The sequence below is a fragment of the Ambystoma mexicanum genome, chromosome 8 (assembly GCF_040938575.1).
Source record: "Ambystoma mexicanum isolate Mex_15411 chromosome 8, UKY_AmexF1_1, whole genome shotgun sequence".
Classification (NCBI taxonomy): Eukaryota; Metazoa; Chordata; class Amphibia; order Caudata; family Ambystomatidae; genus Ambystoma; species Ambystoma mexicanum.
The window spans coordinates 1,360,379,433-1,360,404,278 of NC_090929.1; the positions used below are offsets into that span (position 1 = coordinate 1,360,379,433).

Below are 24,846 nucleotides of genomic sequence, written 5' to 3' on the forward strand. Positions count from 1 at the left end.
GAAGTCTCTGCACATACTATTCAGCTTGGCAAAAAACCTCTTAGGTATCATATACGGAATATTGCTGAAAAAATGTAAGAGCCTAGGCAGGACCACCATTTTAAGCATTGCCCCCCGTCCCATCATCGCCAACGGCAACTTCTCCCAAAACTTCATGCTTATACAGATTTTTCCCACAGCCACCTCAGTGTTATGCAAATGTTCCTCTTCTACCGTGTGATACACATCTATTCCGAGGTAGCGGAAGGAACCAACCGCCCATGGTATCGGCAACACTGGCAACCGCTCCGGAAGGGTTCCTCTGTAGCTACCCAATGAGAATATGCTCGATTTTTGGGGGTTCCTCGCTATGCCAGACAGTTCTGCATACCTTTCCATTACCTCCAGAATATATTGAAGATTTTCCTCTGGATATTTCAAATATAATAGCAAATCGTCAGCATACAGGGATATTAGGTGTTTCTCTCCCCCTACCTCAATGCCTATCATGTCATATTGTTGCCAAAGGTACACTGCCAGGGACTCCAGGGCCAGAATATATAACATCGGGGACCAGGGGCACCCTTGTCTGGTGCCTCTGCTAAGTTGCCACCTCTCGGATATCACTGCTCCTGTACGTACCCTAGCTAGCGGCTCACTGTACAGCAACTTCACCCACCTAATGTAGCCCGGTCCCATCCCGTATTCCCTCAGGGCCTCCAGCAACCACGACCACCTGACTGAATCGAAAGCTTTGACTGCATCTAAGGACACAACCGCCACTTCACCCTCGCTCTTGCTCCCCCATTCAACCACCCGGTGGAGTCGTTTATGGTTGTGGGTTATATTCCTGTTGGGGACATAACCTGTTTGGTCCGGATGTATCAATTTACTAATAACTCTCCGCAATTTATTAGCCAGGACCGCCGTAAATATCTTGACGTCCTGGTTCAGCATTGACAAGGGCCTGTAGGAGCCACAGCTATGCCCTGGTTTGTTGGGCTTAGGGAGCGGTATTATAATCGCTTCTCTAAGCGATTCTGGCAACCAGCCCACCTCAAACGATTCATTAAGCATTTCTAGCATGGGGGGGGGAGTACCTCCTCTCTATATGCTTTATAAAATTTGCTAGGAAGTCCGTCCGCTCCCGGGGTCTTACTGGTGGGCAGCTGCCTCACCACCTCCTCCAATTCCTCCAAAGTAATCGGTGCATCCAGCTCTTCTCTTTCTTCGGCACTAATCTTAGGTAATCCCATATCTCTTAAAGTTTCCCTTATCTCCTCTCGGCTGCCCCCCCCCTTTGTCCTCATATAGTGCCCTGTAATAATCCAAGAATGCCTCATTGACTCATTCTTGGGTGTTCGCTACCTCTCCATCCTCTCTGGTTATCGTCCTAATTGGGGGCCTAGGGATTTCACTCTTGTATAGCCACGCCAAGAGACGGCCTGTTTTATCCCCACCTGCATGCTGCCTCTCAACATACTTCTTATAGTTAAGGTTGCAGAGCCTTTCCCAAAGTTCCGCACACCGCTGCTGTAGTTTAAGTACTAGCTCTGCATCCCCCCTCCACTATTGAGTTCCCTTTCCAGTTCATCCTCAGCTCCCCCTAACACCGCCAGGACCCCACCCTGCAGGCCCTCTGATTTAGCAATGGCAGCACCCCGCAACACCACCTTAAAGGCTTCCCAGAGCGTGCCTGCAGAATCCACACTGCCAGTGTTCTCTTCGAAATAATGTATAATCTCGTCTCTGATATCCTCTCTGAAGACCGGATCCTTGAGCGACTCAGCCCAGAGGCGCCACGTCGGTATCCGCGCTCTGGGGCGGCAGTACTGCCACCCCAGGACCAGAGGCGAGTTGTCCGACAGGACCCTCGCTTTGTATTCTATTTGGGTGGTCTCTACCACCACATCTGGTGTGGAAAAAAAATAATCAAGTCTGCAGTTGTTGCGGGGCTGAGTAATGCGAATACTCCTCCCCATTAGGATGTTTCAGCCTCCAAACATCTTCCAGCCCGAAGTCGTCGAGCAGCGCCTGCAATGCCCTGGCTGCTGGGGTGGGCCTATCAATCTTATCATCAGATCTGTCTACCTTTGGGTTCAACACACAATTAAAATCCCCTCCCCAAATAACCGCCCCACCCACACACTTACCCAGGTTGGTACACAGAGTCCTAAAATATGCCGCCGTGTTTTGATTGGGGGCATGCGTATTTACAATGCACACCTCTTTATTCTCCACCAGTGTCTTCAATATAACCATCCTCCCCTCTGTATCCACCACCTCTTGTGCAAGTTGGAGCGGAACGTGCGGTGCCACCCAGACCAACACTCCCCTAGCGTAGGCAGAATACGGAGAACCCACTACAATACCTCTCCACTTCTTCCCCACCAGTTCCAACTTTTCCCGAGTCAGATGCGTCTCCTGCAACATGACCTTGTTCCTCTTTAAGTAACTATTGAGTCCCCTGACATTCCACGTTACGATCTTAAGATCCCCCATAGCTCATAAGTATCCTCCCCCCTTCCGTGCAGCCAATCCCACCTGCCCATGCGATACAGATACAGCCCTCTAGCTTTTTCTTGTAGCCTCATGTACAAACTCGAACTCCCCATAACTATGTACACCCCAAACTCCCCACTTCCCTCCCCACCCTCTACCCATCCCTTCCCCAACACCACACTCCCCAACTGCTGCCCAGCTCCATCCATGGAACTCAGGCACCCCCACATCTATCCCTGCAAGCACCAACCAATGCCCAGAGCTCAGTAGGGTGAAGTCGCCCTAATGGCCACTGAACTAAGGTTACTAAGTGGGGTAAAGAGATTCGCTCTGCAAGGCTCCCCTAAAAACAGCAATAGTCACAGTGCTCACAATATATTGTTTAACAGTCTGACCTTCTCTGCCTAAGGCAGCTCAAATGACTATAATCAAGTCCCAGAGTCCTATTCCGCGCCATCTTGTAGCGCCCTCCTCGTGCACTACTTATCTCCTCCATCTCCTCTTCCCGTCCGAACATCAGGCTCCTGGGGGCATCCCTGCGCATCGAGCCATCCCATGGCGTCCTCCGGAGTCTCAAAAAACAAAGTCCTGTGTTTGTGAAAAACTTTCAATTTCGCCGGATACAGCAACATGTATTTATGGCCCGCCTCTCTCAATCTCCGCTTTACCGTCCCAAAGTTCATATGGCTATGCTGCACAGACAGGGTATAGTGCGGGTAGGCCGTTATGTTTGCCGCCCCTCGTGTAATCGGTCCACCCTTGCGGAAGTGTTCTAGTATCCTCTCCCAGTCCCGGTAATTAAGGATTTTGGCAATTACTGTCCTAGGTGGGTTTCCCAGCGGCGGCTTCCTTGTCAGAGCTCTATGTGCACGTTCCACCGCGAATCCCTGAGATAAAGCTCCTCCGGGTGTCTCCTGCAACAGCATAGATTCGATGAACTCCATGGGATCGTGGCCCTCTGATCCTTCTGGCAGGACCATGATGCGAATGTTATTCCGTCGGGCGCGTCCTTCCACCTCCTCCGCCCTGTTCTCCAAGTTGCCTACTCTCTGCACTAGGGCATGCAATTCGGCCTTATGGGAGGCGCAATCCGCAGTGTTCGGGCTCACCTCTTTCTCGAGGGTCTCAGTGTGCTCCGCCAGAGACCTGATGTCCTGTCGAAGTAAATTCACCTCTTCCTGCACCTCACCGACCTTAAGGTCCAATGCCGTTTTCAGCTCAGTAACGGCCAGTACAAGTTTAGCCTCCCAAGCCGCCTTCAGGTCCGCAATCGCAGCCAGGACCTCTTGGTTAGTGCCCGTCACAGGCATGCCGCCTGCGGGTGACTTATCCTTGCTCTTGGAACTTTCCGGACCAGGGGACGTCTTGGCGAAGTCGTCCAACGTGGGCTGCTTCGCCTTCGGTCTCACGGTTCTATTAGACATGATTCTGCAGCCATACAGGCCAATTCGCGTTAGTGTCTCAACATAAGGGACCTGTGTTCCGCGCAAGTTACAAGTGCGCACACAGTCCGCTCCCATCGCCTGACCACCGTGCGGCCTGTTCCTCCCTTTGTTCTGGTCGTTGATCGGCCATTTTGTTTCGTCTTCTGTCTCCGGCGCTCCTTATCTTTTTCGCACAAAACTCCACCACCATTCCTCCCACGCCTTCCAAAAGTTCACCAAGCGCAGTCAGACCGTTCACACACCAACATGTGTGTTTTCAGCAGTCATAGGCACGTTGTTATGCACTATTTCGCCAGGATCATTTCAGGATCTCGGGAGCTCCTCCAGATCGCGTCCTCCTACATGGCCCTCGTAGCCACGCCCCCGGAAAGTTAGGTTACTGACACTGTGTGCCTATCAAGAATTGAAAAGAAAAAGCTAAGTGAACCAATGAAAAGCCTGAAAGGTTGCACAAATGGTTTGGATTACTTATTGAAATTCAAGAGAACTTGTCTGATTGAAACTTGGCACTGTTAGTAAGGCTGTGTTACTAGTTGTAACAGTCTGGTTGGCTTGTAGTAGTTGAATGATCTCATGGTGGATTCTGCATAGAAGGCCCGATGCGTGATGCATTTGACCATGAGCAGTGGAGTGTTCACAGAGCCGTTTTCATGTGTTTGTATCTTTAAAATCTCAGAGGCAGCCAATTAGTCATGTTTTGAACTCTTTATAGTATACTCAAGAAGTAATACAGTAATACAGTAGCACTAGGTATCGGGCGTTGGCGTAATTTAGTCTTGAGAATACTAGTGCAATGATTGCCATGGTTCTTTGTGTGGAAGTTCAGATGAGTCGTGGTGCCTTCGATCGTTCAGAGTTTAAAGAACTAGCTTCTAACAATGGCTTTAACCTGAGGTTTCAGTGGAAAGTTGCTGTCAATCAGGGGTCTGAGGTTTATGAGCATTGCCATTGGTTGTAGAAGGATCCCATTTCTTCGGGCCAAGGGATTGGTAGATGGTTCAAGGTTGTGCTGCTGAAAATCATCAATTCAGTTTGGGTTAGGTTATATGTCAGTATTTAACGTGTAGGAGCTCATTGTTGTCATCCATGTATTGACATTTGTAAGGCATGTGCTAAGATCCGGATTGTTTGTGTAACATTTTTTGGGAGCTTGTAGATTATTTTTCGATTATCAATGTATTAGCAGAAGAATGCCTAATTATACTTAACCTATGGGTTTCCCTACCTTACCAACTAACTAGGGGCCTTGTCATCTTTAGGGAACTCCAAAAGAATATGGCCTGGTGTCCATCCAAGTCTGAGCTATTATACCCCTACCACTTGTTAAGGATTTCAATCAGGCGATGCACACCTTAGTATCAGCCCAGTATGCAGCGCACAATTGAAATTCTTATGTTTAGATTAGATTCAATATTGATATGATACACCACTCATATCACACCCCCTTTACAAATACCCCGGGTCACAATGGACCATGAATCAGGCTGGTTGATAAAATATAATATTCATTTATTTATTTGAAAATTAAAAGAATCATACAATGTTTAATATGGGGCAGCAATCACCAATGGGGTGATAAGAACAATAGGAATGGAAGCAATGCACGTAGTCAACCTTCTATTAATACATCTACAAAACATCAGGAAATAGGAGCACTTTTTGATTTTAGGTAAGATTGCACTGGAGTTAGAATTTCCCCCTGCAAGGTTCCCTCAACCCACAAATAATCAATTTTAAGTGGATAAACAGAATCAGCAGATAATCAGGAATGACAGACAAGAAACAGAATTTAAATCCGACCTTCCCTCCCCAAACAAGAGAGAAAAACGGATTTCAAACCATGGCAATGCTAAAATGACACTCGGAAATGGATGAATAAATGAATGAATGTGTGTAAAAATCTTGAGATAAATGCAGTTTTTCACAAAAGCAACAATGTAAAGGTACCAACAATCACAAGCAATGGATCAGCAAGACCATACAGTTCGAAGATGAGTGGCAAGTTTTAAAACATGTTTGCAAATTAGCGAACATTTGCAATTCCTGCCTGAATTTACCAAAACGGTTTTTCATAAAAACAGGTGAAATATGGTAAATCGGTATGTTGGGTGTAGCTACAGATCACAGGTACAAGATGGAAGTGAAATTAGGTCTCTATCTGGAAAATTGAGTGAGTTATGCTAGATAGAGTGAGGTGGATATTCAGGAAAATAAAGCGGTGAAAAAGGAAAGGAAATCAGTTTTGACAAGAACAGTTCTACTCTATACTAGAGCATTCAGGCTAGGATACCAAAAAAGGACACAGTAAGCTCCAGGGTTGATCCGCAAAATCAACCCTAGTTCCCCAGTGCCCGCCCTGGCGGAACCAGCCCGATCACTCGAAATAGGATTGATAGCTTAGGATTTACACAAGACAGAATTACTAAAAAAGAGCTGGTGCAGGCACTATAAAACAATGACAGGGTTGCAAGAAGGATTTTGACAATATTACAAGTTATCAGGATAAGTATGGGATGGAACAAAGCAAGGCTAGGTATACTATGTTTTCTATGGTTCCTATTGATACAGTCCACTTTTTGGATTTTGGACAGCCAGCGCTCTGGTCAGCACACGGATCTGGTCTAACAAAGGACAACTGGACAAAATCAGCGGGGCAGGATCAGCTGGGAATGGACTGGTTACCGGGTAGCACTTCTTAAGGTTAAGATGGGTCATCAGGGTAGCAGGATGGCAGCTGCATGCAGTAACTGGCAGCAAGCTAAACTGGATTAGGATGCCAAAAGTACCACGGTTTCTCCGGGTTACTGGGAGATTAGTGGGTTTTAATATTGTACGGTAGGCCTTGCTGGAGCAGAATCAGCAATGCTTGGGTTTTGCAATGGATCCTGGAATAGGATCAGCAATGCTTGGCCTTGTTGTTTGGATCTGGAGTCTTGAAGATGAAACAGGAACACAGCGCAGGAAATCAGGAAGAGTGTCCCTGTGTCTTGTCAGGGACCCTTATTTATAATGCAAAATTACATCATCAAGGTAGAGGCTGGGCAGGGTTAACTACACCCGCTCCTAAACGACTTGGATTGGGCATGAGAGCTAGTCTCCGCCTCGCTCTCCGTTGGTTGGATTTCTAAGGTGATGATGTCAGGTTTATGAGGTGAGGTTTACAATGTCCAAACACTCCCACATTTACTTTACTTAAAATCTGATTTTGCCAAAAACATCAATTTCTTCACTTGTAATCTCTTGGCAAATTATACACATGGGTTACATATTATGTGCAGCCCAGATCAGTCCAATCCTCAGGTCTGTGCAACCTTGTTTCGTCTTCTGACCCATTTTGGTAATTTTACACATTAAAGATTTGGCCTAAAATTCCACAATTTTATACACAAATGCTAATTGTCCCCGGGGATGTATGTGCAAAATGTTATGTTTGCCACATTAATACTTTCCTTGGAATCTTTCATATTTCATAACTTCTGTTCCCCATGCAGCAATGAGTTCTACCAAGTTTTAAAAGATAGCCCACAAAATTAGATTTAAAACAGTGAACTTTTCTAATTTTTGTAATTCTTGCTACGGAAATAAAAGTCTTTAAAGTTTCTTTATAATATAGTCTTTAGCACCAAAAGGCAATCCCTTTGTTAATAGATCCTGTTTTTCTTCTTCCTCCAACTGCAAGCAGCTGTCATTTCCTTCCAGGCAAGAGGGTTTCCAGTCTTAATTGACGGTTTTATTGCCCCTTCACACTTGACAGGTGAGTGTCGCAGGACAGCTATTGCCCCAGCCTGGAGCACAGACAAATGTCTGACAAGCATGTGAACTTTCATTGTCCTGTGCCATACAAAGTTTTTCAAGCTGGCACTTCGCACCTACATGTCCTGGATGTATGGTGTATCTTCCTTCCTTGGAGGAGTTTCATGGCTGGCAACTGGATTAACAGGTTTTTCTGAGAGCTTGCAACTCCAGCCTATGTGTTTTAAACTGTTTAATTTCTTACTTTGGGTCTTGAATTAAACAAACCTATGCCAGAAGATATCATGTGGGTATTATCACCACTAACATAATCCCTTTATATTGCTAAGTAAACAGGCTTTCATTAACAATTGAGTTTTAAACAGGCTATTTTTTCTCTTATATCAGCACAGCCCATTTTTCCACATATGTTAAAAACTGCTAGCATTTCTTTCTTTAATTCAGTTTGCAGCTCCTCAGATTGCCACCGTCTTTGCAGCTGTAGTCATTTTCCTTGCAGCAGGAGTCTGGTCTAAAGTATAGATACATTTACCCTTGACCTGGCTCATAGAGTAAAAAGCCTCTTTGAACCGCTGAGCCTGGATACATGTTGGCAAGAAATGAACACGTGTTCCCATGCGAGTGAAAAGAAAGTTGCTTGTTGATTTCTTTCAAATCTACTTTGACAGGACCTGTCATTCAGGAGTTATGCCCGGTTTTTCTGAGGCACAATGAATTATCCTGGCCCTGGCAGGGCCTTTTGAATCACAGCGGTTTCAGCATGAACAGATGGAATTAGCACCAAAGCAGCATTTTGAAAGGGTGAAAAAGGTTCCATTTTGAAGGGGATTTTTGGCTTTTGCAGCAATGGCAGGCTTTCCTTTTCACTTGATTCCATATATGTTTTGCACACATTGGCATATTTTTCAGTGTGTCCCCTTGTTCCATTTTGCCTGAATTGTGTGAGGCAAAATGGTGCAGCCATTTTTCTGTCTCTGACAAAATGCAGTTTTGAGGTCCTGGTGCGCACCGGAGCCAGTGCAGCCAGGTTGCTATTTCTTGTGTAAATGCAGCCCAGTGATGACAACAAATGTCCAGGAGAATCACTCCCTTCTCCTGAATACATTTCGTACAGTTCCAATCAGCAAAACACCAGGAGAATGACTCCCTTCTGCTGAATACATTTTGTACAGTTCCAAACAACAAAAGATCAGTAGAATGACTGACTTCTCCTGAATACATTTGGTACATTTCCAATCAGCGAAATACCAGGAGAATGACTCCCTTCAACTGGATAGATTTTGTGAAGTTCCAAACAAAGGGCCAGGAGAATGACTCCCGTCTCCTGGATAGGTTTCATAAAGTTCTAAACAACAAAGGGCCAGGAGAATGACTCCCTTCTCCAGGGTAGGTTTCGTAAAGTTCCAAACAACAAAGGGACAGGAGAATGACTCCCTTCTCCGTGGTGTGTTTCTTCCAATTTCAAATAACAAAAAAATAGATCAGGGGAATGACTCCCTTCTCCTGAATAAGCTTCTTCAGCTTTCGATCATCAAAGGTCTAGGAGAGTGGCTCCCTTTCCGTAGATATCTTTCCTTGGTTTTTATAACCAATCTTCGGATATTGTTCAGCTATTTCTCTATGTAACTGACATAGTCCCCTACTTGCTTTCTTGTTAGGCCTCTACTCTTTAGCCTTGTAAGCGTTAGAAATCCTGGGCAAAGTCTCTCTTCAGTGTCTTTGAAAGTCCTTGTATAACTTGTTCCACTAGGGAAAATGACTCCCTCTTTGTATCCTTCTTATTCTTAATATTATTTTGTTGCTTCACTTATTGGTGTGTTAGTCAATGAGTGTCATATTCCCCTCCTTCCGACTCACTGTCTTCTATCTGGCCTTTCATACTCTTTAGCCACTTACTGGGATGAGTAGACTAAGTCCCAGGGTACTTGTTACTCTTAACTTCGTTTTGAATACTGGGATGAGTAGGCTGAGTTCCAGAGTATTTGTTACTCTTTTTGTATTTATTTTGTTATTTATTCAGTAATGAACACAAATCTATTACGTCACCAGCAGTATCGTTTTAAAAACTTGCTTCATGAAATTATACTTTGAACATATCTGGTATTGTGTCCTGCAATTATAAGTGTTCATGACTTTTTCTATATCACAAAATAAAAATTCCAACATTAACTTTACAACTTTCCCCATCCTTCCTCCCCACTCCCCTCCCTAACTTCAACTTGTATGGCTTAGTTATTTTTCTCCAGATTTAGACTCTCATATTCCTTCCCACAGGGGGACAGTCCATTGCCTTCCTTTTCCTTTGCTCAATACACATGAACATTCCTAAGTAACGTAAGTTTGTGAAAGCGATTTTCCCTGTCTTTTACATATTCATGGAAGGGCCTCCATACTGCCAGAAATTTCTGATACGTTCCCGCTTTCAAGGCACATACTTTCTCCATAGCCATCAGTCCCCAGATCTTAACCCCCTACCAGGCTATTATAGGGCCTTCCACTGTTTTCCACCCCTGCGCTGGGGTCATTTGTGCTGCCATCAACAGGTGAGTAATAAGGGCAGCCTTGTACCCAGTTGGCGCGTAGGCCCCTTCCAATTCCACCCCCATCAATACCACCTTCGACGAGTCTGGCAATTGCACCCTCGTGATCTCCTTTATATGCTCAAGAATCTCTTTCCAATATATTGTAGCTTTAGGCCATGTCCACCACATGTGGTATAAGTCCCCTTTCGCTCCACATTGCCTCCAGCACCAGGGGGGAATAATTCACATTTATTCCATGTAGTCGATGGGGAGACAGGTACCATCTATAACAGATTGTATATGCTGGCTCCTTGATAGCTGTACTTTTAGATGTTTTGTGCGCCCTTCTCCAAATCTGCCCCCATTCCTCTTCTGTAATTGGCTCACCAAAGTCTTAGAGTTTGTGGAAACGGAGGGTCCCCTTAGAGAGTATGCGCACATCGGTAGTAAAACTGAGTCTTGTGTACACGAAGAGTGTGGAGTGGCTGCAGCCGTGTGGTGAGTTAAACGGTTTTCCACTACCGCCTATATCAATTGCAAGTGAGAGAAGGTACTGACCTCACAGACTGCACTCAACTTCCCCATAGCCCGGCGGTGTTCGCCATTGTGCGCGCTTTCTTCAGAAACCTGTCGATTACGGCGATATATACTTGTAAGAGGGAAACCTGCTCTCAACTACTGCATTAGCAAAGCGGCCGCCTTTTAACAATAATGAAACACCGCTCAGTTGCTTAAAATACACAGTTACGCCGATCAGATATTTAAAGAATCATCTATTTGCTCACGCTCAAAATGAACAGCTATAGGATAGAATGCTAACAGCTCCACTCTTAGGAAAAAGAATTGACAAAACGTTTGAAAAAGAATTGTCAGACAAACAATTGTGTTATAATTTGTCTTAACACTAATCAGATATACGCCCTGAGGACGACCTGTTTTTTGGGTTGAAACAAGTGTTGGCGTGTCGTTGTGTTCTTCACATTATCTAACTTGAGATATGTTATTGTGCTCTTTACATCTGTTAATTTGAATGTTGTATCTCAACTTGGCGTGTCGTTGTGTTCTTCACACTATCTAACTTGAGATATGTTGTTGTGCTCTTTACATCCTTTAATTTGAATGTTGTATCTCAACTTAAATCTTTTTTTGGAAGATAATGCCAACCTGTATGAACAATAATACAGAAAGTAGTAAATGCCAATCTGTATGAATAATAATACAGAGGTACTAATTACTTACCTTGACTTAAGTGGTTTCTTTGCTTTATTGCATTATCATTATTGGATTACTAATATTCCATGAATCTCATGAATGACTAAATGAACATGATGGGGAAGTTGAGCGCAGTCTGTGAGGTCAGTACCTTCTCCGTCTCACCAAAGTAATTTGCCAATCTATCCTTGTACGAAAGATTGTCTCCCATTTGGGCTCCATCCAGCAACCTTTACAATCTTTCTAACCCTCTACTTGTCGTACCTTCCTGTAAGGTCAGTTCTTGCCACACCAGAGCCCTTGTGTCCGCCTCCCTAAGCTTATTCTGGGAGATCCAATGCCTAATTTGTATATATTTATACCTTTCTTTCTCTCCTATACCAACTTTCTGTATACATTCTTCAAAAAGGAGGGGGGGGGCACCCTGAAACAGTTCACTTAGGAGGATGGATTGAGGTCCCATCCAAGAATCCCCAAAAATGTGTTGTTGGCCTGGGGTGACATCCGCATTATGGCCAATCGGGGTATACAGGCCTAATCCGCACTGTATTTTCTTTCTTCTGAGTGCTTGTTCCCATCCCTGCAATGACACCTTAGTAGCTTCTAGCAGTTCTCCCTCTGCCCCCCCGGACCCCTGTACTGAGAGCGTGTAGAGCTCTTAGTGGAATGGATGTAATCACTGGTTCTAACCTACATCAACCTTTTGATCTGTCTTGCCCAGCCCACTTATGTGTTACTCTTCTTAACTAACTTCTACTCGACTACTGGGATGAATAGGCTGAATCCCAGATTATTCGGTACTCTTCTTAATTTCTGTTCAACTGCTAGGACGAGTAGGCTGAGTCCCAGAGTATTTGTTACTCTTCTTAACTTCTGGCCAAGTAGTGCAACACGTTGTGGCGTTGCAGACATCTTCTTATGAGTGGGACTTCCCACGACTCCCAAACGACTTGCTTTCTCATTCTGTTAGCGTCTTGCTTCCCCTAGCGGCTCTGCGGTTTCCAGGCTTCAACGATCCTGGTGCACTGCTCTTGCCTGCTTCTTCTTCTTGGGGTTTCCTTCCCCTCTACTCGATAACCTCTGTCTCCTTCGAGGTAGTTGTCCAGCAGCACCTTCTTGCTTTGTCCCGACAGAGGTTTGGTCGTTCCCACAGCCCAGCCACAACTTGGCTGGTTTGAAGCCCTCAGGCTCCTTCCTCTGTTTTTATTACAGGATGCTGGGTCATCCTCAGTACACTCTTCTTCGTCACAGTGTAACAGGAGTCCCGTGCAGGTGCTACCGGCGGGTTGCCACCGGACCCATAAATATTTACTGCACCTGATTACAACCCTGGTGGCCCGGAAAGTCAGGTCCCGGTAAATTGTAAGTCCCCATTCTCATAGAGTCTGAAGCACCAGCACCGCTGTTAATGGTGCCGGTGCTTCCGTGATGGTCTGCCTACCGTGGCTGCTGTTTGTTTGTTTGTTTGTTTGTTTTATTATTTGTATTACGCGCCAGATACGTGGTTATCAGGGCGCATCGCATAAAACAACTTACAGCTTAGTTACACAATGAAATAATACAATACAATACATATGAATTATACAGGTCAAACAAGCAATATGCAATTATGTGTACATAAGGATTGCATGAAAGGCAACATAGCATTATAGGAGAAATGGTCATTTACAATGTCTGGTCAAAAATATAACTTTAAGATCACGGGTAGTTGGATACATATCTATGATTATTACATGATAGCGAGGAAGATCAGTTATGGGTGTCTGGATCGTGCTTTATTTGTCTGAGTCTTTGAAACATCTTAATAGGTTTTGGCGTAAATTCTGGTAAGATTGGTCTGCTCTTAATAGAGGGGGTAGGGAGTTCCAAAATTGGGTTGCCTTGACCGGGAAGCTACTGCCGCCAACTCTGGATAGCTTAAATCTTAGGACTAGAAGGCAGTTAGTATTGGTTGATCTGCTAGTTCTTGTAGAGGGTTTTCTGGTAAGTCGTTCAGTCAAATAGCAAGGTGCCGCGTTGTTCAGGCATTTATATGTGAGTGAAGCAATTTCTAACTTGATTTTGTCATAAGTTGAAAGCCAGTTATTGGATCGTCTAATCTCAGAGATGTGTTCTCTCTTGACTATTCCGAGTACTGCTCTCAGGGCATTATTCTGGAGGAATTGGATTTTGTGTCTGGCGGGGTCAGATCTGTCGGGCACGGTGGCTCCGGCAGGCATACCTGTAGTATGCCGATCCGGAAACAATGGTGCTGGTAAGCTTACTGGCACTGTTGTTTCTGGACCAGCAGGCTCAGAATGAGCCCCATGGTCTCCCTACAGGACTGATATGCACCCATGCTAACAGAAACCTTTCTTCCCCCGCTAGATCCCTCCATTTGGTTGCATTTGTAGTTAACATTTCCCACTTATCTGTCCTCTTATCATCTCCATGCTCTTTTTACTTTCTGCCCAAGACTAAGGTCTAGATCCCCCTGGCCAGGCAGTAGTATGCTACTCCAAGGCAAGCCTAGGTACTCTGAAACTACTACGGCAGTGATTTGGTGCAGTATAGAAGCATAGTTACATAACATAACATTGGAATCTTTTTTTAGAACTTTTAATGCATGCGTAGTGGGGAAATTAGTGCAGGCTCTGCCCCCTGCCTTCCTCAGAAGAAACAAAATGATAAGATAAGAAAGGACACATTTGATAATGCACTTTAAATACTCCTGGAAATGCAGCTGGCACAAAGGATAGTTATTTTTGCTACACAAGTAGGGGACACAGAAGGCATTAGCTTGCACAATTAGTGTGTTTTAAAATAGAATAGATCAGGTGACAGGAAGGTGTGTACACAGGATAGGGACTCACTACACAAGTAGGACAGGACAACTGTAGGCAGATAAGGTTTCTAATACCCATAGGGAGAAATATAATGTGACATGCATGCACCAGGAAATCGGTAAGTAACAAGCAAATGTGTCCTGCAGAGGAAAATGAAGTGACAGTCGCCATTTTAAAACTGCACCAAACACAGCAGAGAATTAAACACAGCAGCTTTAAGAGAGGACCCAGTTAAGCACGCCATTTGAACAAATACATTTAATTCAGGAAAATGCTGTGTCCAGCTATATAGTAGTTGCCCCCAAGGAATGTTAAGGCCCAAAAGACTCCGCAGAGGAGGGTTACATGGCGGAAAAAGATACCATTGTGTGCATTCAACTGTCAAGGTAAATGAAGTTGCAACAACACGGCAGACTATTTGAAGTCTATGGGACAAACTGAACATCTCAGGAAGATTCATATGTAGTTGGCAGATGAATGTCTCAGGGATTGGCTAGGTGTGACAGAGAAAATGCGAAGCGACTAAAAAGACAACTAATTGCAGCGATAAAAATCTTAACAGGGTGGAAGTAGCATGACTCACAAAATAGTTATTGTTGCAAGAACAGTACCTTGAGACTCCGCGACATCATGGAGGGGATAACATGGGCTGTTTTATTTCATTAAGAACAAAAGTGATACGCTTGTCTTCTCTTCCCATCTACATAAAGCATGTCATCATGCAGCCAGTTTACGGAGAGTGTGACTGCATGTTAACCGATAAAGACATGTCCTGTACCACCACAGAAGTAATTTAGAGCCTACCAATAATATTCAAGCATGATGAGGTAGCACATTTTTATAGGATGGTTTATGGGCAGGATCTTAGATAAGAATTGTCCAATCATTATTTTTGGACATATAGAATTGTACATGTAGCTCAATAAAGGGATCCAGTGACCAGAAGTGATAGGTTTTCATAACTGTGACATCAAAATGTCTATATAAACTGCTGTTTCCTGTTGAGATGTGGAGGAAATCTTGAGAGAGAGCTTGGCTGTTAATCTTGTTTTTTCCCCAGTTTATATTGCAATAAAGCTGGGTTACCTTGCATTTGGCATACCACAATCCACACTGTGTTGTCTCTTTTTCGGCAAATACCATTTATGAGGGCTATTTGGCTTTTTCACCTCTGTTTCACATGCATTTCCCTCCTCTTCAGTAGCAACACATTTGACAGCTCTCCTCTAGACCCCTATCCCTCCAGGCCAGCAAGACCTCATTCAGCAGCAGGTGCATGAGGCAGAGTTTTTTGCAGCACCTGCCTCATATGGGGTCCTTCGGGTATACCAATTAAATGCTAATTCTTTCTGGGAAACATTTGTTAACTGTGTAATACCCATTTGTCCAGTTTGCATGTGTGTGTGTGTTTGCAGGCAAAGAATATTTAAGGACATTCATGTACACTTATTTACACAAGATTCATTGAGTTGTATGTGGCCTATCGAAACATCTCACAAATCATAAGCACAGTTATTATCGCTAACTTTGAAATAAACTTCATCTGAATACACATTTATTATTTTTAGTTGAATGTAAAATAAAGTGGGCTGGTAATTTTGTAGGAAACATATTAAATTAGTAATTGAGGTACCTAGTGCCACAATGCAAAATATTTAGTAATTATTTGTACATAACAAAAATTCTTTCTTACTTCTGTTACTGGTATATGATGAAGTTGTTGCATTTTCTTCTGCAGTTAATGCCCTTGGAAGCTTAAGAACACTGATGCATACAACAAGTGGTGAAAAATATTGTCCCACCATGTTTCTGCAAGAGACAAAGGTAAACATTATAGAGGTACATGTGTGGCAAAAATATTAACGATTATTTAACTGTGTAGAATTTAAAACACCTGGAAAATGCAGTTGCCTCAAAAAGACAGTGCTTAGCAAACACATATTTCTGTAGGTATATTTAATCTTTGCAAAAGATATAACAAAAGAATAATAAAGTGGCAGAAGGGTTAGCATTATCATGAAATAACCAAACCTAATATGTATAACATGGAGACAGGCTCATGAGCACAATCACTTGGTACTGCGGTAGGATGGCATAAGATCTAGATTCATATAATAATAAAATTATAGTTTGTATGTCTTGCTCCAAGTCAGCAAATAGTATTGGCCTAAGTGGGCCCTACGAGTGACTATTAATTCCAATCTGGAGGGGGGATAAGTATATGCTAGAAATTCGAACATGGGAGAGGTGAAACAAAACCATGCAGAGTGTAGAGGGGGGAGAGGGGATTAAGCTGGAGATTTACAACCAATGAAACCCAAATCAGATCATGCAATAAGACGTAGAATGGTATAAGGTCAGAGTCTCCAACGAGTAGATCGCGAGCTACTGGTAGCTTGTCTGAGGCTTCACAGTAGCTCCTTGCATCAGACACCAAAATTAGCACTGTGGGTTTATTTTAGTGTCTGAAGTCCCTGGGCCGCTTCCCCCGCCCCCTCCCAACCCTCTTACTGCAAAGCAAACGATCATAAGATGTGTACACGGTGGGAAGAGGGGCTGCATATGGGCTTCAATGGCTCGGAACAGTGTCCCAACAAGGGGTTAACTATCAATAACAAACGTAAATAGGAAATGTGTGCTGTGTGCATTGCCAACAAGAGGTGCAAATGATGGCTGATTAGAAAGGAAAGGGGTGGCTAAATCTGCATGTCATGTGAAACATACCTGGAGCCATGATTGTTTCAGTCTCACTGTTTATTTTTTTTATTTTTTTACTCATTATTTAGTTTTATTCCAATACTTCACAGACAATACTAAGTGAGTACAAAATTAACAAGATGATACATACCTATTTTCCTATCCTACAATAATTCTAGTAACCAACACACCATAGGAATTAACCAATCCACCCTTGAGACTCTTATAGAACACAACAAACAGAACATCACAGTACAAAAGACAAACACTTATCCCCCTACTCCCCATCCCCCACAATCAATCACTACAGTAACTACACTACCCCAACCTACACCTTACTCATACATTTAATTGAAAGCCCCCGATCTCTCCACATATTCTCCTTCCCGCTTTAGTCTAATTGACTGAGTTTTCTCAAAATTAGATAAAGTTCTCATATCTGTTAACCAGTTCTCCAGATTTGGCTTTTTACTCGTCTTCCACACTTTCAAAATTACTTTCATTGCCACCAATAAGGCCCTATCGGTCCAGTACGAGGACTCAGAGGCCTCTTTACATCTACCTTCTTTTGAAAGAAAAACAACCGCTAAAAAGGTACAGGGGAAGGATACTTTCAACACTAAATTAATCCTATCCAAAATATCATTCCAGAAATTCATCACACTCCCACACTCCCAGAGCATATGTAATAAAGTTCCCTTCTCATGACAACAGGCTCAACAGAAATCATTATCTGCCAATCCCATTGCATACATCCTGTCAGGCGTCCAATATATACAATCTAACACCCTTTGATGAAGATATCTTAGATTCAAATTCGTTTTAGACTTCACCATCACCTTCCAAACCTTATCCCACATATCAACTGGCAAATCTCTCCACAATTCAGAGATCCAAGCCAATCGCAAATTCTCCCATGAGTTTTCCAACCTTTTCTCCATCGGCATTAACTTTATATATGAGGAAACCATATGCTGCTGACTATCCAACACCTCACATAATTTAGATCTATTAATCATCGGACCACTTAACATTTGCTACCTTTCAGACATCAATTCTGCAAGGATCTATAATGCCCATATTCTCTGTTGGCCAATTTATACTGTTGAATCAAAGTATGGAAGGGAACCATTCTCGGGTCTTTCCATATGTCTTCAATTTTTAAAATACCTCTATTAGCCCAACTCCTCCAGTTTAACATTCTATTTCCAATCTGTAACCCGGGGTTAAATCAGATTGAAGCTCCTCCATACATAAATAGGTCTTGTTCATTCCCTAGAATCCATTCAACTAATGCAGATTGTGTTACTGCTAAGGCTTCCAGTTTTGCTCCAGAGTTAGGCAACTTCCCATAAGAGTACAAACAATCTAAGAAGAAAGGCTTAAGTCTCACTATTTCTTTTGATTTATTTCAGTTAGCATTACTTTGCAGGCTGGTAATTGCAGGTTTTCAATCAGAATGGAGAAAATAAAGCTACAGCTGTAACTGTTTATTTGCTCCAGGTGTTAGTGTGTATAAAAAAGACAATCCGTGTGAGTCCCAGCTTGCAAAAATAAAGGTACATGTTGCTGTTTATTGATAAACTTGAATACAGTTTTTTATTTGAAGATACCGAGCTCTCTGTTTTAAGGCAATAGTACCCCAATTGTATTAAAGGTTAAGATGGAATTTGACATCGTAAGGGGGAGCCCCCCGCTATGCATATCGCAATACAGGAATTAAAGCACTAACAGCAATTTCACATTTAAGTAAATGTGGAACACTACCATTTGCGCTGCATTCTGGTGCTTGTCCACTTATATTTATAAAAACTAAAGAGGAATGTAAAATGACTTGTGCTATCAAAACATCATTTGAGAGTTCTGATTCAGCCTACGTTTTACAAAACAAGAGTATGCATTAAGTAAATAGGTCAGAAAAGTGAGCACTGAGGAGAGCCATGGGTTGGGAGAAGAATCACACGGTTGATGCCCTTTGGCTTTGTACACAAACCGGAAGATCTACAGAGATCTGTGGGGAACCTGTATGAATATGTTCAAATTCTGGCAGGGGATTTTCAGCTTTGCAATACTGGGTTGAAATGGTGCAATTTGTGAGCACTGTTTTTGCTACAAATTGGGCAAAACAGCATACAATGTGTAACTAATTCTCTAACATGGAGAATTCCAATAGATGCCTTTTCATCAGATAAACTGCCTCATAAAATCTTGCTACAAATTCTCATACTCCCGGACTTCACCACACCAGTAGCTCTCGCCTATTGGCCATTAACTACAAGTAGTTTATGCTAACATAATGGTTGGAGACCCCAAGTATAAGGACTAAGAAAAAGTATGCTCTCTGACTGTGCAATGGAGAGAAATATATGGGGGCATGTGAAGGAGGGTGGGTGGCCGGTCTCCTAAGAAACAGGGTTGCAAGGAAGTCATACTATTGCAGAAGTAGAATCACCACAAAGTTGAACCAACAAAAAAACACAAAATACACTACAGCAAAGATAATGTATAACACTTCATCATATAAAAAAGTTGTCTTTTGTGTCATAAAAAAGCGTCATTTCTTTATTCATGCTAAGAACTGCTATAGCTACACCATTTGTATATTACGCCATACAAAAGCTCATGGGCCCATTTATGCTAACAATTTCATTTTCCTTTGGGCAGGGCAGTGCTTCAAGTGTGATTAAAAATCTAGGGGGGCTCTCGTTAGGGTGTGTGGCCTAAGTAGACTTAGGCCACACCCCCTATTGAAAGCCCCCCCTCATCTAAGGGAGGGGGGACTGCTAAAAGAAATAGAGCTCGGGCGCACTTGCATTATTACCTTTGTTGCTCCCTGCATTTTAAACACAAGAACGGGCTGTGGACACCAAAGGTGTGACATCAGTGTGCCTCAGCTCACACGGAGCAGTCAGGCCTTTCATTTAAAAAGCCATGTGTAGGAAACACTTTAATCACAGGCTCCTTGAATGAAAGGTCTGCCTGCTGGTGATGTCTCTGTACTTCGAAACAGGAGGAGAGCTGGACTGGCCAGCTCTCCTTTTGTTTCTGAGTAAATAGTCATCACCCAGCATTAAGCCAAGAGGCTCAATGTGGAAGCCAAGAGGCTTCATGCTGGGTGATGACTATTTACTCTGAAACAAAAGGAGAGCGGGGCAGTCCAGGCCTCCTCCTGTTCCGGAGTAGATAGACATCTGGCAACCCGCACTGCACTGTTACACCTGCTGCTTGCATGTGTCAGTACTTCGGTTTAGAAAAAACAAAGGGATGCTGTTTCTTTTTTAAAATAATCCGTAGTGCTGCTAGTCTAACTGTGCAGCTGCTACACAGGCTGCCTCAGGTGTCGGCGTGGCTGGGGCTAGTCGGGGGTAGGTCCCGGCAGGGCCCCGGCTCCCAAGCTCTTTCTGGAGACTGCCCGGGTCTTGGCTCTGGCGCACTTAAAGCACTGGGGCAGGGTAATTAAATACTCTTTTTTTAGCAGCGTTTAAACGTTCTCAGACTAAGAACAATTTTGTATTTTTAATTAGTCAAGAAAGCAGAAAAATACTATTTTGAGCAAAAACGCTTTGCATATGACAGTAAATCATGGTCGCAAACCCATTTCTGGGTATTTTATATTTCTGAAGAAATGTTTAGAGTACTTAGGAACAGAAAACAGTGAGAAATAAATTTGAGTAAAAGTTATGATGATGCAAACTGTCATACGGCAAATATTGAGGTAGTTAGGAACCCAGACCAATCGGGGGAAGTGAGGAGGTATTGGCCAGTGCAACCTGAACTATGCGTGGCACCATATGTGGGCTGTGCGATGCCCGAGCGCAGGCTGGGCTCTTCTGAGCCCGTTCGAGCCACGTAGGTGCTGCAAGGAATGTTTCAGCAGAAACATGCTTAACTTCTATCTTCTTGCCTGTCTTCATGCCCACTGCTCACACAAAGGAAGGAACAAAGGTGGTCTACCAGTCTGTGTGTTTGCCAATTTCCAAGTTGGCTTTGCACATTTTGAAACGTTGTGCCTACCTAAAGCAGTGTACTGGTAAAGACCTGTTCCACAAGGGAAGTACCTGAAATTTATAAATGAATATCAATTATTGAATGCAAACTCAAAGAAACGGATTGTATAGAAATGTTGTACTAAGTGAGTTAGACATGCCACAGTGTTCATTCACTCTTTTATGCGTGTTGAAATCCCTGCTTGAGGCAGTACAAACACAGCACTAAATTAATGTTCAAGCCGGACTATGGATTCAAGTGGCCACCAAGAGTGGGGGAAATAGGAGGGATTGGGGACAGCCGCCATCCTATAGGAGAAGGCAAGAGGAAGGGGTGTGGGAAATCTGGATTAGGCAGGGGTGGGTGGAGGTTGGGGGAGCAACCATAATGTTCCAGAGGCGAGGGGGGAGAAGTGGGTTGGAGCAATCATGACCAGGCATAGGAGGGTGGGCAACCAGGATCAGTCAATGGAGTGTGGAGGAGGGGGCTATGGCAACCGTGACCAGCCAGAAAAGTAAACTGGGGGTCACTTAGCAGAGGGGGCAGCCCAATGCCATCTAATCTACATGTATTTTCTGCTTTTGAGAGATTCGCCTATGCGCCAAATGCCTGCCTTGATTTCACTTGATCACAGCATAATTGGACAACCAGCATCTGGTTTCTCTCTCCCAAAACCTTTACAGGTATCTTTCTGGAAATCGGGAGTCTGGGAAACCTTGATCCCCGCATATTCATCATCTATGATGACCCCTAACCTCTATCTTCTGCATAAAGTATCTTCTGCTAGTTGGTGCTAGGAGAGACAAGGGAATGCATACAATACTTTAATCAGGGGTGTGCTAAAATAATCTATATAAATAAAAATGTAAAATGTTTCTTTGTTCAAAATCTTTGAAATTTTGACACAACGTTGTATTCGAATAGGCACATATTTTTATATACCAACCATGCATAGATGTCCCACCTGTGACAGGTAAAAACATGCTTTTTCTGAAAAACCGCGCCATCTGTTGGATGTAAAAGCAACACACGCTATACTTAACATTTTACTGCAAAACAGCGCCATCTGTTGGATGTAAAAGTAGCACACGCTATTTTTCGATTCCATTTAAATGTTTCCAATTTAGAATGGCTCAAATACTTGACGAGGAAGCAGCAGAGTGACGTGCAGCCAGACTTTAGGATGCACGGTTGCGAGCAAGGCGATCGCGTTCTGCAGCTTCAGATTTGCTTCATTCTCAACAGAATGAACACGACAGGCTAAGAGTGGCTAAAAGACGTCAATGAGAAACATCAGCGTCAAACACGACTCCGTGCTCAGCAATCACACGATTACAATCGCATTGCATTCCGGTACAACCCAGCTGATGATTATAGTTTGAGCCAGCATGTTCTCATCGGCACCATGAATGAAGTGTGTCTTTATTGCAAGGCTCTGAAATTTAATGGAGAAACGAAAGGAATGTGTTGTGCCGCCGGGAAAATTAAACTGCCTCAACTTGGAGAACCGCTAGAGCCATTAAAAACTACCCACAAGCATTATCAAATTAAACATATTAGAAATGTGCGCTTTCTCTTTTCTTTCTTTTCCATTTAACCAGACTGAGCTACAGCAAAGCTTGGCCAGGGACAGCTAGTTATGAAGAAAGCAGTTCCTCCGTTCCGAATATAAATCAAACACCAATTATTCAGTTTCTCAAGTGAAAATATATGCATGTTGATCTCACTTCATGTGGCAAGCACTCCTAACCGATAAGCCGAGCACATTTCATGTGTACCATTCATTAGGTGCACAAACCGTAACAGAGAATCTCATACCACATGTGTATGTGCTTATTAGTATTCCTGTCTACACCCATCAAAGAGTGTGTTCTCCGTACCTCGGAAACATGCTTAGTGACAAGCTTCAAACTTGATGAGAATCAATTCCATGACTCGATTCTTCAGCACTTAACAGAATTCTGGTCAGTTACTGTATATTGAGGTACATGATTTGTGGCACAACTTCCCGTCGGCTGGAACGTGACTGAGTGACTGTGGGCCCGATTTATGGAATTTTTGCATGGTTCAAAGGTGCTTTGCACTGCTAAAAAGTGACTTTGCACTGCCGACACAAACCCTGATTCGTGGAACTGTGCAAAGTGTATTTTTGCAGTGCAAGTTCCGTGCAAAGTCATTTTGCACTGCAAAAATGACTATGCACTGACTTTGCACGCACTTTGCACTGCAAAAATACACTGCTGCATGTAAAAAAGTGCAGGAGAGGCGTTTTTTTGCTTGCAGCACTTTAAGAAATGTGACCCTGTCATACATTGCACATCCCTCTGTGCCTGTTCCAAATGGGAGCAGAGCAATGTCTTTTTTTTTTCTCTGCATCTTAATGTGCTTCAGTGTGGACATAACCAGTGGCATAACTTTGATTGACTTTCATTGAATGTGGGTACACCAAGAACACAGAACAACTCTTTGAAGGAGGACCATGTGTGCATGCTGGCGCAATGATTTTGGAGAATCTTTTGATACAATTAACCAAAGAGTTTTAGCAGCAACTAATGCCTGTACTGGATAGGCCTAAAATATTGAAGGATTTGTTGACCAATGCAGGAATAGTGTCATGGTGCCATGGGAGGAAATGAGGAGGTATGACATACCAGAATGTAATGACACTATCGCTCTGCCCAACACGTGATAGAGACAACTGCAGGAGGGGGACTGAAGCTGTCATATGGCTTTGGCTAACTGGATAAAGCGGGTGAGGAGGGCCTAGTCAAAAGTGGGAGGCGAACTTGGCCAAGAGATATCAGAGAAAGAATAGAAAAGACTCCTAACAAATATTCAGCAATGATCCTGCAACCCAAATATCCACATGATGCAGCAGAAAATGATCTTCATCTGGTATTGGAACTCGCAAAAAGTGTTCGAAACATGTATTAAGGAAAATGATCGCAGCTGATGCAGTAGGGCCTCTGTTGAGGGTCAGCTACACATGTTCTAGACGTATAGGAAGGGGCAGCATTCTCGACAGAAGACAGAGGTGGGGTAAACTTTGACCTAGTTTTGGAAAGTCATGACCTAGTTTTGTAAAGTCATGTGTGCTTGTACTGTTTGTTATTGACCCTTGGTACACCAGGCATACTTCAGGATCTAGGGGATTATAAAATGCACCCAATCCTGCATGTCCAATGCGTCCAACAACACGAATGAACTCTTCAAAATCTGCAGGGAACTTGCCAACCCGTCCAAAGCATACTCTGCCCCTACTCCTTCCCAGGCCCTCTGCTATGCACTCGCCTCTCACTTCACTACCAAAATCCCAGGACATGCTCAACAACCTTTTCACGCACTCTCCCAATCCAACCCTCCCACTCTACCCCTCCCTACCATTCACCCTCCTTCACTCCTGTCTCCCCTGAATAAGTCACCAGAATTGTCAACTCCATGAAGGTCTCTTCCAAAAAGATTGCTCTTTGATGCTCCAGAACCATCAAAAAAAGTATTGCCTTTCCCGCCCATGATCTGACTGATCTCTGTAACGATTCCTTTGCGAATGGTTCTTTTCCTTCGTTCCGCAAGCACTCCCTTGTGCAACCCCTCCTTAAAAAACCCTCTGCAGACCCTTCCTGCCCAGCCAACTACTGTCCCATTTCCATCACCCACTTCCTGGGAAAACTGCTAGAGAAGCTGACCCTCCCCCAACTCAACTCTCACACTGAACTTGTGGGCAGTCTACATGATCACTAGTCTGAATTCCGAGCATCCAGAGGCACGGAAACTGCTCTCCTGAACACCCGTAAAGAACTGCGTGTATCTCTTGATTCCAATTCCCCTGCTATCCTCATCCTTCTTGATCTCTCTTCTGCATTTGACACAGTGAATCATTCCATCCTCATAAAAAGACTCAATGACACCCTTGGCATCTCAGAG

The 24,846-nt window shown here is 43.6% G+C and overlaps 1 protein-coding gene across 2 annotated transcripts in view; it reads right to left on the reverse strand.

Annotated features, from left to right (window-relative positions):
• Positions 1 to 24,846, reverse strand: part of PTPRE (protein tyrosine phosphatase receptor type E) — a 2,259,327-nt gene that overhangs the window by 1,252,060 nt on the left and 982,421 nt on the right. For both annotated transcript variants that reach the window (XM_069611476.1, XM_069611477.1), the window contains one exon: positions 15,932 to 16,047. In XM_069611476.1, coding sequence (XP_069467577.1) covers positions 15,932 to 16,043 — 112 coding nt within the window. In that variant the 5' untranslated portion in view covers positions 16,044 to 16,047. The remainder of the gene's footprint in view (positions 1 to 15,931; positions 16,048 to 24,846) is intronic.